Consider the following 15,092-nt stretch of genomic DNA (forward strand, 5'->3'; position numbering starts at 1 on the left):
CGGTCGGCAGGATTAGGGTTGTTGGATTGTTGGTGTTTTTTTTTTTTTTCCCCCAGCCAGATGAATTTTAAACGGGTTGTAGAAGCAAGGGGAGAGGAGGATTTTGTGCGGCGCCGAGCACGCCGGTGAGGTTTAGGCTGGGGTTTGTGTTGGTGGAGGGTGAGATGAAAGGATCGTGCCAGGGCATTGCTCTCTGATCTCGGATAAACCCCCAAAATTTGGGATTCGGGGATCCCAATCACCCCGCCTGACTCCAAGCCGTGAGCACTCGATCTGCTCCCCCGAGCAGCGAGGACGCTGCGACCTCGCGGCAGATTTAAAGCTTTATCCCAGGATGGAGGGGGGGCAAAAAAAAAAAGGAAAAAAAAAAAGGAAAAAAAATCCCCTTTTTTCACACCCAGGCTGAGGATGCCGGAGCAGATCTGCAGCCCCTGCGCGGCGGCGGAGCCAGCACTGCTGACCGTGGGGCCCTCTTTTCCCCGGCTCGCTGGCGGCTTTCCGGAGGACGAGGGATGCCGGCTGCATCCCGGTGAGGCTGGGGATGCTTCCCCAGGACCCTCGAGCCCGGCAGCGCCACCGAGCCCAGCACTGGGGGGTAAAAACCTGTGAATTTTAGGCTTGTTCAAAACCACCACCGGAGCAAACGGAGGCTGCTCGTGGGCTAGGATGGAGGGAGAAGCTCTCGGAGACGGCCAGCAGCGTGCCTGGGGATGGGGGTGAGCAGCGGGGAGGAGCTGGGGAGATTTTTCACCCGTGGGGCAGGATTGCGCCCACAGCACCAAGTCCACAAGCCGTTGTGCCGAGCTATGAGCGCTCCGTGCAGCCAGGAGGGGGTCTGACCGCTCCGGAAACGAGGGGAACACACAGTTTCGGATGAGGAGGAGAAGCAGAGAGGTTTTGAAAGCGCTTCCCATCTCGTCTCAAGCCTGGTTTTTCCAGCCTTAAGGATGGATAAAGCCATCCGAGCCACTCCAAACACACCGAACAGCTGCTCCCACAACGCTTCTGCCTGCTCCAAAACCCAGCACCGTCCTTGTCCCCAGCCCTGTTAACCTCTAGCCAAGGGCAGGAGCTGCCTGTTAATAATTAAATGGACTTTGCAACCCCCCCTCAAGGCCGGGAACACCCTCCAAAAACCAGCCGAGCACAAAACCCCGCTGGGGCAGGGGCGAAAAACCGAGGTGCAAACTGGTCCCTCACACCCGGCTCCCTTTGGCTGTAAAAATTACCAAGCACAGGCAAAAAAATCTCCGAGGGTTGAGTGTGTGATTTTTTTTTTTTAATTTTTTTTTTTTTTTAAGCTCAGGAAGCCTGGTTTAATAACTCGAGCCTTGGCTAGGATTTCAGGAAACCTCTTTACCTCTGCTTGTGCCTCATTTCCTGATCTAATCCCCAGCTCCCGGAGGGCAGAGAGGCGCCGCTGGCGCTCGGAGGGGTTTAAGACTTTCCATGCAGGCGAGTCCCCGCAAGAACCAGCCTGCGCTCCAAGAGGCGGCCGAAAAAAACCCCTCGGAGGGCGATGCAAGACAGCGCATCCCCCCCTCCCCGGGGATCGGTTCTTTCCCCCTTCGGGACGCGGCATCTCCGTCTGCCGGCTTTTCCTCCGTTGAAGGAGCGAGGTTTTGCAGTCTTGGCGAAGAACACCTGGGTTTTTCCAGCAATTAGGATTATTTTCTAGGAAATTCCAGCTGGGAACAGGCTCGGGGGGTTATTTACTCGCCGATGCTTGGTTTGGGCTGCAGAAATCCCAGCGGTGCCATTCCCTGGGTTCACTCCCTGCTTTCAGGCATCGAGGACAGCATCTTCCAGCCCAGACGGAGAATGAGGTGACCCCAAAACCTCTTCCACCTGCTCCCCCACTCCATCCGATACTCACCCGCGCCGTCGATGCCACCCTGCCCCACGCGGCCCGTCCACGCCAGGTAGCGCGAGCAAAGGGTCGAGAAAATAATTTATTAGACGACGCTCACGACAGCACCACACGGCAACCGAAAGCGGCCCGTCATCCCGACGGCACTTACACCTCGACGCACTGGAGCGGAGTTAAAAAATAAAGAGATTCGGGTTTTTTTGGTGGTGGTTTTTTTTTTTTTAATGCTACAAAGGTCCCGTCCGAAAGCAGATGCGCCCTGCAGGAGCACCGCAAGCGGAGGGGGTGCCCGCGGCCGGTCCCCGGGCGCTGGGGATTGAGCGGCATCCTTGGCAAGGCGGGACGGGGCGGTTTGTAAACAGTCCCTACACATCGAGGGCGGCCGCGGCGGGGAGGCGGAGGGGTTTATTTTCACAGTGAGCAGAGACGAGGGGCTGGGGTGGGCACCCTCGCCGCGAGAAGATCAGGGACCACCTCTCCTCGGTGATTTTGACCAGTCGAGAGAGGAGAAGGGAGGCGGCATCCCCCTGGGAAACAGTACCGGTGCCCAGCGCGGGGAGACGGGTCCGAGGCCAGCACGGGAGCGGGAGAGGACCTGGAGGAAGAGCTGAGCCGGATCATCCCTCCTCTTCTTCTGGACCCTCTCCCCCCGTTCGCTTCTCCAGCGTCTCCTCCTCTCGGCTGCGGCGCCGGCGCGTGCGGATTCACAGCTGCGATGCTGAGGGTCTCCCCGCGGGAGCCTGCCCTCCGCATGCCTCGATTTACCGGGATTAATAAATAAACGACAGCGTCCAAGGGCTGGCAGGCAGCGCTTGCCTGCGGAGCAGGCAGGAGGGAAGCCCGACGCGTGCTATCTCGCGGCGATGGACATCTTGGGTGTAGCGAAGAGCGGTTCGTTAAGAGGCGGCCAGGATGGCTGCTGCTGGCTCAGCTCCTTCTCCAGCCTCTTGAAAAGCTTCTTGGACGCTTTCTTTCGGCGCAGCTTGCGGAGGCAGCCCAGCAAGCCGTGGTCCAGGGCGGTCTGCAGGAAAGATGGGAGAGGGAGAACAGGTTTTGGGGAGGCTGCGGACCCCCAGGAGAGGGTAGGGCTGATGCCAAGGTGAGCCCTGCTCCCTTTGTGCCCGCAGCTCCGGGAAAAGGGGTTGCTCGGACAGACCCAAAAGGATGAGACACGTCCCTCGTGTGCCCCGTGCCCACCCTGGGCTGACCTACCTCCAGCACGAAGGCAGCAAAGAAGTTGAGCACGGCAATCCCCAGCAGCAGCAGCTTGAAATTCAAGTCGTCGATGCCCTGCAGCTTCAGCAGGGCTTTGGGGAAGCCCAGAGGGTAGAGGGTCAACCATATCATGAGGCCAAAAAGGAGGATGAGGACTACCAAGAAGAGCACTGAGGGCAAGAAGGAAAAGCATGGAGGAGGAGGACGAAGGCTTGAGGTCTCCCTTCATCCAGGCGGCCCAGCATCATCCTCACCGTTGGTGTAGAGCGGCTCCCGAAATGGGTACCCCTTGGACATGGCGACGGCCAGGATGAGGTACTGGAAGCCCGTGACGCAGAAGAGGACCGTGTTCTCGTAGTTGGGCAGGTTTTGAGGAGCCATCACCGTGCTGTTCAGCGGCACGTACCTGAGGCAGGCAGGGGAGAAGGCAGGGGGTGAGGCGAAGCCAGAGCCAAGGAGAGGGTCGAAACGCCGGTGCCGAGCAGATGGCAGCCGCTCGCCGCAAGGTGACCGGATGCGTCTTTGCTGCCAGCTGGCGTCGGCCAAAACCAAGGACGAGCACCCGGGCTTCGCTGCAATCCTCTTTGCCGGTCCCATCGCTAAACCCACACGAAGCCAGGAGCCTCACCAGCTCTGCGAGACGGTGATGAAGTAGCTGAGGACTTGCACGGTGATGAGCAGAGCTGTCTGGAGAAGCAGGCTGCCCAGCACGAGGACACTGATCAAGGCCCCTTGGGGACGCTCCACTCCCAGCTCCCGGGCAGGACCGGTCCGACCCATCAGCACCGCCACGGTGGTGGTGATGATCAGGTCGAAGAAGAGGAACTGGAAGTCGCTCAGGTTGGTGTTGATCTGGGAAGGAGGAACCACCCTCTCTCAGTGGGGGGCTAGGAAAGGGACAGGTTAAAACCCCGCGGTGACAGGGTGACCCGAAGGCACCTCTCCGCATCGCGGGCGCCCGCGGGACTCACCGTGTAGAGCAGCAGGACGGACACGAACTGCACCAGGCTGTACAGGGCCATGTACTTAAAGACGCCGAAGGAGGTGACCAGCGAGCACCTGCCCTCCCTGCAGAGAGAGACTCACCCACCGGCCACGACACCCTTTCCACGGGCTGTCCCGAAGAGTGGGACAGAGGCACTCAGGAGATCCCCCTTCCCCACCTTGGTGGTTATTCCTCACCGGATAACTGTGGGCACGCACTCGATGTTGGCCACGCGGGAGGTGAACGGTGAGGCCACCGACGCCTCCGCCTCCGACAGCGAGACGCCCACGTCGGCCGCCTTCAGAGCCCCGCAGTCGTTGGCGCCGTCCCCGCACATCCCCACGCAGTAGCTGCGGCGAGAAGGGATCCGGTATTGCGCAACAGGACGGGGGAAAACCCTGGGTCCACAGGGTTGCACCCCCGTATTTAGGATAACCCTCCAGCTGGGAGAGGGCAGGATGCCATTTCACAGCTACCAACCGCTCCGGCACACCAGAGATGTCTCCGGGCAGAGGATTAAGCCTCTCGCCCTCCTCTCTCCTCCGTCCCTCGGGGCTGGAGGGGCTTACTTGAGCTCTTGCAGGCTGCACACCAGCTGAGTCTTCTGGTCAGGCGACATGCGGGCGAACACGGTGGCTCGGATGAGGATCTGCAAAGAAGGGAAGGCTCCGCGTTCGTACCGCAGCGCGCCGCATCCCCGCGTGCCCAGGAGGAGCCGGGTCATTCTGAGCTTTGCCAGCTCAGCCGGGCAGAGGGGCATCTTGCCCCAGCAAAAAAAAGCCCCTCAGGGCATTTGGAGCCGTGAGGCTGCAGCGTGAAACCCTGGCACACCTTGCCAGAGGCATTCCCCGCTGCCGGGCTCACCTTCGGCAGCAGGTCGGGGAAGTGCTCGCAAACCACGGCGAAGGATTTGCCATTCAGCGCCAAGTGGCAGGGCTGCGGCCGGAGGAAGCGGCCGTCCCGCCGGTGCGGACCCTGCCGAGGAAAACAACTCCCTTTCCTGCAGCGGGGCTTCGCCTCGAGCTCAAATCCCCGCCGAGCCCCCGGGGAACGGTCCGAGCCAGCACCCCCAACCCACACGCAGCAGGAGGTAAAGCAGCTTCCCTTAAACCTCCGCGTCAGGCACAGAAATGATGGTATTTTGGATAAAACGTTGGCGTGACCGAGCCCTTCGCGCCAAGCCTGGAGCGGGACCGGAGCAGCACGGTGCTGGCTGCATCCGACGAGGGTGTTTGGAGCATCAGCTCCAGCCTGACGTGCTCCCAGGGAGAAACAGGAGCAGGTTATCTGCTCCTAAAGGTGGCATTTTATAAAGGGGGGGGGCAGAATCGCGCTCAGAATTGCCTCTAAGGGCAGCCACGCTGGGAAAAGAGAGTCCTGCGAGGCGACGGGCAGCTTGGGCTTTACAAAACCCCCCAAAAACGTCGGTCGGGACCCACCTCCGGCTGCTCTTCGCCCTGAGAGTGCTCGGCCAGGATGAATTTCAGAGCGGCGGGTTTGTCGTGGCCGGGCGGGGAGGCGTTGACGAAGATCACCCGCTCTTCCGGCTCCACCATGCGGCAGCTCTTGGCCACGTTCACGGCCGTCAGCATGTTGTCTCCTGGCAGAAAGAAGCGCCGGGGCTGAGGAAGCAGGAGCGGCGTTTGCCAGCCGGCGCGGGCAGCGTCTCGCACGGCCGCGAGCCGAGAAGAGCCGCGCAAACCCGCCCCGTCCCCCACGGCCACGCCGGGGGTCCCTTCGCTTCCCCGTGTTTTGGGGGAGAGCTTCAAAACCCCCTTTCCGCCCCACCCCGGAGAAAGGCAGCAGCTTCAAACCCCGGCGGCGCCGCTCGCCTCGCTGCGAGACACCGGAGGCGGCTCCCACGTCCCCCCCGTTAGCTGCGCCGTTCGGGGCGCTCGCGAACGCCGGCGCTCGTGCGAGCGGCAGCGAGCCAGCGAGCCGTTCCGCTGGCCGGGTTGCCCACCCCAGCTCTGCGGGTTCACGCCGCGTCCCTGAAAAAGCGGTCTGCGTCCCTCCCGCGCCCCGCCTGCCGCGAGCCCGCCGGCAACGCAACGCAAGTCGCGGGGACGCAGGAAACCAGGGGCCGGGGGTCCTTGCCGTGCCTCCCGGCTGCTTCAGGCCACCGATTCCTGGTGGAGAAACCCTTCACCCCTCGCACAACATCAAGGGTCGTCCGTGTCCCACCTCTCCCCCGAGCCCGGCGTCCCCGTGCCCCTCCGCAGGGTCACCTGTCACCATGACGGGGCGGATGCTGGCGTTCCTCAGGAGGCGAATGACGGGCGCAGACTCTGGCTTGAGGACGTTTTTCATGACGAGGAACCCCAGGAAGGTCAGGCTGCTCTCCGCGGAGTCCCTGGTGGAATACGACGAGCCGTTCAACACCATCCTCAGCGCAAAGCGGAGCGGATCAATCGGTATAAAGAGCTAAAAACCCATCTGGGGCAGCCAGCAATTGCTTTATCGCCAATTTATAGCGTTTAATTCCTTGCCGGCCGCAGGGTGGCAAGGCACCCCGTGAAATGCTTGGGGGCGAACATCTAAATGGCGGAAAAAAAAGTCGTTGGCGCCGACCTCTGGAGCTGCAGGGCCTCCTCGAAGGTCGTCACCGCGCTCAGGGGTTTGCAAGCCAGACCCAAGACCCGGAACCCGTCCGTGGTGTAGTGTCGCAGCGTCTGGGAGAAATCCGCGGGCACTGCCAGCCGCGAGGAGAAAAGCGAGGTCAAAACCGCTCCCGAAGGAACTCGGGCTGCGCAGACCCAGCGAGGGGAGCCGGGGCTCCATCCAGTCCCCTTCCCTGTTTTCCGGCTCCCATTTTCTTCCCCTCCGTAAGGCTGGGGCTAATCCAAAGCCCTGTGCCTCTGGGAATGGCCCCACAGCGTCACCGCGGGGAATTCCCCGTGGGGACGGGCTGCAGACGGATGAGGGAGCCGGGGAGCGGCGGCGAACCGCCGTCCCCCAGCACGTACCCGTTTCCTTCCCGCAAAGGCTGGCCACCGTCTCCGGCGCGCCCTTGACGTAGACGTGGGCCGAGGCTTCGCCGGGCAGCTTCACCAGCACACTCATCCTCTGCAAGGAGGAGGAGAAGGGGAACCGCCGGAGGATCCCCACGGGCGACCGGTGCTTCTGCGGAGGAGAAGGATCCGCTGTCAGGGCCAGGCAGGAACTTCTCAGGGAGGGACAACCCCTCCGGGGGCCGTGAAGCACGACCACCCTTTGGGGGTACAGACCCAGCGACCTGGGGAACCTGAGCCACGCTGGTCCCCAGGACCTACCCTGTCTCGCGGCTGTTCTTCCTCGGGCGGAGGTTTCATCACAGCCAAGACCTTCGTCCCAAACTGCTGGAAAGCGGGCAGCTCACCTTCCTCCTCCTCCATCATCTCCAGGCGCTGAAACCAAGGCAGACGCCGAGATGGCAAAGCCCTGCCCCAAGCCCCGTCCTCCCCACGGATGGTTTTAAAACACCTCCGTTCCTGGCAGAGCAAGACGTGTCCCACCTCCCTCTCGACAGATATGCAACTTTGCCCGCTGCTGGTCTTACCCAGCCGGTGGACTCCACCATCTTGAGGTCCACGGGGTCCCCGATGGGCTGTGCCCGCAGCAGCGAGACGGCGTGGCAGGCGGCCAGGGAGTAGAGCAAGGGACCGGCGGGCAGGCAGCGGGGCTCGTGGACGATGGGCATGAAGCGGTTCTTCTCCAGCGGGACCACCCCCCAGACATCCAGACCTTCCTCCGTCAGGGTTCCCGTCTGTGGGGAGAGCACGGTGGGTCCAGGCCAGCCCCCCGCCCCAGGCTGGGAACTGCAGCCCCACAGCGCTGCCCGAGCCTCGCCTTGTCGAAGCAAACCAGGCGGATCTTCCCGCAGAGGTTGATACGGGGAGGGCTGATGCAGAAGATGCCCTGTTTCTTCAGCCTGTTCTGGGCGTAGATGGTGCCCACCGTCATCGCAGCTGGGAGAGCCGGAGGCACGATGACGGTGACGAGGTCGAGGGCACGGATGATGATTTGCCCCACGGGGACCTGGCAGGCAAGGAGGAAGAGGGGTTGGGCATCCCGGTAGCCCCCGGGATCGTTCGGCGCATCCCCGTTCGCCTCCACCCTGTGCTTGAGAGTCCACCAGCTCCAACAACCCTACCTGGTTCTTAACCAAGATGAGGATGCTGTACAGCGTGCCGATAAAAGCTGCACGGAGGTGAGAACGGGCTCGGTTACAAAGCAAAGCAGACGAAGGGTGGGTGGGTTCAACCATTTAAGACGAGTTTGGCTGCTCCCGGCCATGACCTCCACGCTCGGACGTACCCAGGGTGGCGAGGAACAGGACGAACTTCACAGCATCCTTGTAGAACTTGAAGCTCACGGGTTTGGCGTAGAGGATGGAGCCGATGAGATCCCCCTTGGCCGTGCAAAACCCTGCGGGAGCGTGGCAGAAGGTAAGCCCACGCGAAGCCACCGCTCTGAAGGACGCGGCTTAACGCTGGTTCCCCCCTCAATGCCGTTACCCGTGCGGATCACCACGGCCAGCACTTCTCTGCCCACGTAGGACTTGGCTTGGATGACCTGCGTCCCGCAGAACAAGGTGTGCCGCCTGTGCTCCTCCGGGGAATAGACGGTGCCGGCCGCCCGGCTGCCCACCGGGACAGGGGTCTTCATCACCGGCACGCTCTCTCCTGCGGTGAGGAACATCGTGGAGGGAGCTTTATCACCCTGGGCAGTCGGGATGCAACCAGTCTGGATGGGAAGGGGCTGCCGCAGGGCCACCGAGAGACGAGGTTTGCCCTCTGCCCCCCCAAATCCCCAGCGAAAGCCGGTCCGGCGGAGCCGCGCAGCCCGCTGGGTGCCGGGGCTCGCACCCGTCAGCATGCTCTCGTTGACCATGCACTCGCCCGTCAGCAGCGCGGCGTCGCAAGGGACCAGCATCCCGTCCGCGGGGAGGCTGATGCAATCGCCCGGCACCAGGTCCGCAGAGCTGACCACCATCTCCTCTGAAAAAAAAAAAAGCACGGTCGTGCTCGACACGTTATCCCGGCACCGTCCCGATCCGCTTCAGGCCAGGAGCCCTCGCTCATCGCAGGCATCACGCTCACCTCCGCCGGGGCGACGGACTCGGACACCCACCGACATCTTGGCCATGTTTTGCAGCGTGGCACTTTGCTGCAAGGGAGGGAGCAGTTAGCAGCCACCCAAGGGCAGCTCAAAAAGCACAGCAAAGCACCTGTAAAACCCGTCTCGATGGCTCGGGACCACGGATGAAGGAGGAGGAAACCTGCCCCACCGCTGGAGTACGGGTTGTCCTCACCCGGCTGGGCTCAGAAGGAGCTCAGCGTCAGCACGGAGGTCAAACAGCGGCGGAAAACGGGCTATGCCACTAGAGCTGCTTGGCCCAAATAAGCCCACCACCAACCTTCCTCGTCTCGTAGAGGGACAGCCCTAAGGAGACGGTGGAGATGAGGAAGATGCAGGCGGCATAGTAGTAATAGGCGTCGCAGACCCACAGCACAATGCTGAAGACTTGGAAGATGTAGAAGGGATTGAGCACCTGGAAGGGAACAAGGAGGAAGAGCAGGTTTTGGGGGGGAGAGAGCTTCCTCCTGCCCATCGTCAGACCTCCAGGCTCCTTGAGGAACTTCTGCGGAGGAGAAGCTGGTCCTTCCCTGGGGCTGGACTAGCTGACTTCTCACAAACCCTCCGCCCTCCCCAGCTTTGCTCACGGTCGGTACTCCTGAGGACGCCCGGCCACCTCTGCGACTACCCGGGGATGCTCCTCGCCTGAGCTAAGAGGCAGAACGGGTCCCCTCAGCTGTATCAGCTCTGCCTTCTCTGCTTCTCCTAGAGTCCTCTCCTCCCCACCAGAGAGGGAGGATCTGCCCTGGGACGACTTGGTCTTTTGAAGCGTGGCCCGTAGATGCACACCTCCTCCACCAACAGCCTCACGTAGGACTTGACTGGCACCTCGATGAGGTTCGGTCCGTAGATCTTCCTTCTGCAAAGGGGCGAGAAAAAGCAAGGGGGAAGCAAATGCGGGCTAGGGAAAAGCTGCAGCGCCAGCTCAAGGGACCCTCACGCTGCCCAGACCTTCACGGGAGCCCGCTTACAGGGAGAAGCCAAGCCAGGGCAATCCAGCCCGCCTAGCTGTCCTCTGCCTTGAGGTCTGAATGCAAGAAAAACCCAGGCTCCGGGATTTGCTGGCCCCTGGAAAAGCCTCGTCTGCGCTCCCCGGGTGTCCCACAAAGCTGGTAGGTCCCTACCTGGTGTTGTGGTCTTGCTGGTTGAGCCCAGCCTGGGAGAGGTGGAGATCCGCGCAGGTCCACCCTTCATCCAAGACGCTGGCGAGCGTGAGGGGAAAGAAAAACGGAGAAACGGAGTCAAAACCAGCAGGAGCCGGGCCCGGCAGAACAAACGCCACATCCAAGTCCTTGGTGACCAAAAAAAAAAAAAAAAAAAAAAAGAACCAATACGCCTTTGGGAAAGGGAGAGCATCTTGTTCCCCGGCTCGCGCGCGCCAAGGAGCGGGAACAAAAGGGGCACAGTTCGGCCAGCGGCGCGGCGGGGACCACCCAGCACAGGGCGGCTGCCAAACCACTTCGCCCGGTTTCCTCAACAACCCCGCGGGGAGAAGCAGCGCGGCTTCCCCGACCCAACGCCCCGGTGATGGTCTCCAAAGGCTTTGCAGGGCGGAAAAAAGCTCCAAGCGCAGTTACGCGACTTCCAGTGGGGTCAGGAGCATTTTGGGGGGGTGAGGGGGCTGAGGGGCCAAGGAGAGCAACAGGGAGATGCAGAGAGGTTTGCCGTGGCGGGGAGGGACGACGGAGGAATACCTGACTTTGCAGTACGCCTGCCGCCGTTCGACCCAGACGTAGCGCATGCCCTCGAAAAGGTAGTACCGCAGGACGTTCTTCTGAGCGGAGCGGGACGGAAAAAACAAGGCGTTAGCGGGACACGAGGGCAGCCCACGCCAGGGGAGAGGAGCGACGGGGCGGAGGTGGGAAGGGTCGCCGGCGTTACCTCTTCCTTCTCGTGGAGCCGGATGGTGTCCCGGCTCTCCTCCTCGTCCGACACGCCGATGGCGATGCTGGTCCTCCGGTCCTCCAGCCTGGCCCCGGGGTGATGCTCCAGGCTGCTCGGGGTGGAAACCCGAGGGTCAGTCCCTCCCCGTTCACCGGCGCCGCTGCAAACACCCCCCTCCCTCGATGCCAAAAGCGCGCGCGCGCCCCTGCGCGCCGGCATCGCCGCGGGGACGTGAGCCCGGCTCACCTGCCCTCGCCCAGCGTCTCGGTGCGCACGCGGGCGGTGAAGCACTCTCCGAATCGGTCCTGCAACACAGGCACGGGTCTGAGCAGAGGGAAACGGGGAGCTCCCTGCGTGTCCCCCCTGCTCCCAGTTTGAAACTGGGAGAGCGGGGCGGGCAGGCAGGGGATCCCCGGCTGCCCGTCCCAGGTGACGGCTGGGCTTCAGGGACAACAGAGAGAAATGCCAAGCCAGGCTGGCTGCTATGGAAGGGGAAAGCGGCCAGTTTGGCTCTGGGGTAGTGCCTCGCTCCATAGAAAGGGGATGTCAAACACAGTTAAGGAGAGGAAGGTGACAAGCAGCAAGGAACATGCCCAGGGCCCTCCTGGGAAGCCAGTGGCAGAGCCCAGCCCCAGACCCCTGGGTGCCCTTGGACCCCTCCGGGGACTTACTCTGATGATGACCCAGTCGGCCTGGCGGAGGGCGCAGGGCTTGCACTTCGCCCGCACCTCCAGGCTCGGCTTCCAGTGGAAGAGGATGAGGAGGAGCCCAGCCGTCAGCACGGAGCCGGCGTGGCACAGGGCCACCCGCCACGTCTCGGTCTGGTAGCCCGTGACCTCCTGGAAGAAAGCAAGACCACCTTTACGGGGACGCTTATTCATAAAATAATCTTATAAATTGGTATAATTGATTATAATGATAATAAATCATAATAAATTTATTATAATGATAATAAATCATAATAAATTATCATTATCAAGCATCTAAATCCTACATTGATAAGAGCCCTAAGCCTCCTGGCAGGATTTAACGCCAGGCGGGTGACAACCAAGTAGCTTCGAGGCTGGAAAACCACCGTTTCGTGCCGGTGTTGCAAGCAACATTCGGTTTTTGTGCCAACCCGGCCCCGGTGTGCCTTCCTCCCCGCGGCGAAGCCCTCGGACCTACCATGCGGGATTTATCGGCGTCTTGCCGCAGCGTGCCGTACCCCGGCCGCTGGCTCCCCAGCAGCCTGCTGCTGTCTGCAAAGTCAAAGAACGGGGGGGGAAAAAAAAAAACAAAACCAAAAAACAGTAAGGGGAGCTGATGCGAGGGGTTATTTAGGAGATGCCATGGTGATGGGCTCCCAGCTGCGGCGATGACACCCCCGGGTCAGCCCCAGAAGGCGGCTGGACGCGGTGTCCCCGCTGCCATCCGCCCCGGCTGCCGGCAGAGCCGCGGGCACGGGGGACCCCAGCGCCGGCCGGTCACCCTCCCGCGGCACGTGACGGTCACGCGAACGACGCCAAAGGAGCCCGGGGAGAAAAGCTGGCACAAAACCAGCGGCTTAGCGGCCGGGGGAAGGGAGCAGGGCTGGTGCAGAGCCAGGTCAGGCTCTCCCGGCCGCTTTTCACGCTTGTTCGCTCCTTGTGTTTCCCCCTGCACGGAGGATGTGGCCACAAAATTTGCTTTTTTTCAGTTTTAACGATGCCCGGCGTGGCTCAGCACCTCCCATTCCCCCCGGGCTCTGCTGCATCCCGATGCCCAGCCTAGGAGACGGGGATCGCCGGCGGCAGCACCGCAACCGGCCCAGGTGGGATTTTAATCGTCGCTCTCCGTGCCACGAAGTCGAAACCCGCTCATCCCCGAAATCCACGCCGGATTACGAGCCGCCGCGTCCCAACTCCAGGATCTAACACGTGGCACAAATACCAACCCAAGGCGCTAGTTCCCACCCTTGGAGCTGGCAGATCATTTCCAGGCTGGGCTGGGCTCAGGTTTCCAGGAGGGCACTTAGACCAGCTTAACGATTTATATGCCGGGCGGCAGCCCGTGCGCCCGTCCTCCGCTGGAAAAGCCACCCTGGCTGGATTCCTGCCTCTCCCCGGGGTCATCTCTCTGCAGATGACAAAAGCAATTAATTAAAACCATCCCCTGCTTTTGACGATCACCAGGGCCGGGGTCTCCACCTCACCCAGCGGCTTTTGGTAGCTAGCTCCCAAAACACAGCCGGTGCCGCTCCCAGGGGTAAGTTTCGGGTTGAGGAAGAGGGGGAACGAGCCCAAGGGATGGTTTATTAAAACAAAAGCCCTCCCAGGAGCCAAAACGAAGCTCGCCAAGGAGAGGAGACGTCGGATCTCCCCGCCGCCGGCGTCAAACCCTGCGAAAAGCGTCGGTTCCAGGTCGAACGAGGAGTTGCGGGGTGCGGAGGAGCACGTGCCGCTCTCCGAAAGAGCGAGGGGGGTTCCTCGCACAAAGGCTTTTCCCCAGCGCTGTCCGCCGGGGCGGCGGGGGGGGATAGTGTCAAAACGTCCCCCCAAAAAACACACTGACTTTCTGCACCTCACCAAGCCAGGCTGGGCAGCGAGAGGCACAGCCCGCCTCTGCGCCGGCGCTCTGCTGTTGGCAACCGCAGAATTATTACCGCTTTCGCAGCGAGCCCCTCGGAGGAGAGCAGGAGCGCGGCGGCGGCCGGCGGAGCTGCGGCTCTGCCACAAGCCCGGCGCCGTCCCCGTGGGTTTTCTCTCCTCCCGCTCCCCCCCGCCCCGGCTGCTCCCCAAAACACAGCGAGCGAGAAAGGGCTCTCGCCTTGACTCACCGCGCCTTACCCCGCCGGTTGCGCAAGCGGAGCCGTCCCCGGTCGGGATGGGATCGGTCCAGCCGTCATCACCTGCCCGCCGGTGGACGCGTCCGGGAAGCATCCGGCGCCGGCGAAGGGGAGGGCAGAGCGCCGCGAAGCTGCGCTACCAGTTTGAATCACGGCGCAGCGGCCACACCTCGTCGGCAAACACGGCGCTGGGGCACCCGGCCGTCCCTCCTCCGGCTCCCGAAACCGGGGGGTTTTACCCCTGAGCTCGTCTGGAGAGCCCTGGGGGAGAGATTTGCGTCTCTCTCTGGTGCTAAAGGGGGATTAAGGGTGGGGGGAGAACAGCCAGGAGCGGCTGCAAAGGCGGGGAGGGGTCAGCGATGAGGGAGAGCCACGATTCCCCGCCGGCGCCAGGTTTGCACGGCCAAAACTCCGCTGGAAGCGCCAGCCCCGGCTCCTCACAGCTGCCTGGCTCCGAGGCGAGTTCGTGCCCCGTCTTGCCCCTTTCAGAGGACTGCCACGCGTCCCCGCTGTCGAGGTTTGGGGGAAAATTGGGGAGAAAGATGCTCAGGACGCCCCGATAGCCAGCACACGTCCTAGCAGGGAAGGATGGACCCTCTGACACCGGAAAGCGGAGCCGGAAACCTCGAGCCCACGTGTCGCGTGGCACCAAACACCTCTGCGAAGCAGCCCCAGCCCCGGCTGGGCACCACTTGCGAACGCCAGCGCCGGTCCTTGCCCCGAGACGCAGCCTTTCTCCCCAGCAGCACACCCCCCCCAAAGCAGATGCGTGCTGGTCCCAGAGACCTTCTCCACGAGCTCTCTTCGCAGCCACTGCCCTTTTACAGGCACCTTTCTTGAAGCAAACAAACCCCAAGGGGGCTTTTAGATGTCCCTCCGCTCTCGTGGTTCCCACTGGATGCTCAAGGCTTCCTAAGCAGCGTCCTCCATCCATCCATCCATCCATCCACGCGCGCAGGCTAGAGGTTGCACGCAAGAGGAAGGTCCACGCAGGCAGGTTACCGCTGCAAACCAGCAAGGTCTGGTTGATGGGATGGGGCTCGTAAGGTCAACCCGGGCCCTTGGAGATGGGGAAATGGAAAATCGGGATGAGACAAAAGGAAGGAAGGAGGGATAAGGAAAGGAAAATGGCGTTTGGGTCGTGTAGGAGAAGATTTAACTCGCGAGGATCTTTCAGAGCAGCCTTGGGATGGGAGATGTCACGGCCGGCTGCA

At 62.1% G+C, this 15,092-nt stretch overlaps 1 protein-coding gene across 1 annotated transcript; it reads right to left on the reverse strand.

The window, feature by feature from the left end:
• Positions 1 to 2,720: 2,720 nt before the first annotated feature.
• ATP13A2 (ATPase cation transporting 13A2) lies at positions 2,721 to 14,812 on the reverse strand (the record flags this gene model as incomplete). Its single annotated transcript, XM_082009451.1, is given in 34 exon segments — positions 2,721 to 2,891; positions 3,083 to 3,255; positions 3,340 to 3,491; positions 3,714 to 3,937; positions 4,057 to 4,153; positions 4,268 to 4,420; positions 4,640 to 4,719; positions 4,935 to 5,045; positions 5,510 to 5,670; positions 6,299 to 6,423; positions 6,642 to 6,762; positions 7,037 to 7,193; positions 7,343 to 7,456; positions 7,609 to 8,087; positions 8,367 to 8,477; positions 8,567 to 8,734; positions 8,918 to 9,049; positions 9,152 to 9,218; positions 9,469 to 9,603; positions 9,978 to 10,047; positions 10,313 to 10,390; positions 10,883 to 10,962; positions 11,070 to 11,181; positions 11,319 to 11,377; positions 11,744 to 11,911; positions 12,240 to 12,313; positions 13,870 to 14,014; positions 14,018 to 14,111; positions 14,113 to 14,144; positions 14,146 to 14,182; positions 14,184 to 14,241; positions 14,244 to 14,325; positions 14,379 to 14,440; positions 14,674 to 14,812. Coding segments are annotated over 34 exon segments (4,221 nt in total).
• Positions 14,813 to 15,092: the final 280 nt, after the last annotated feature.

This window comes from Phaethon aethereus (assembly GCF_964289735.1).
Source record: "Phaethon aethereus genome assembly, chromosome: 21".
Lineage (NCBI taxonomy): Eukaryota > Metazoa > Chordata > Aves > Phaethontiformes > Phaethontidae > Phaethon > Phaethon aethereus.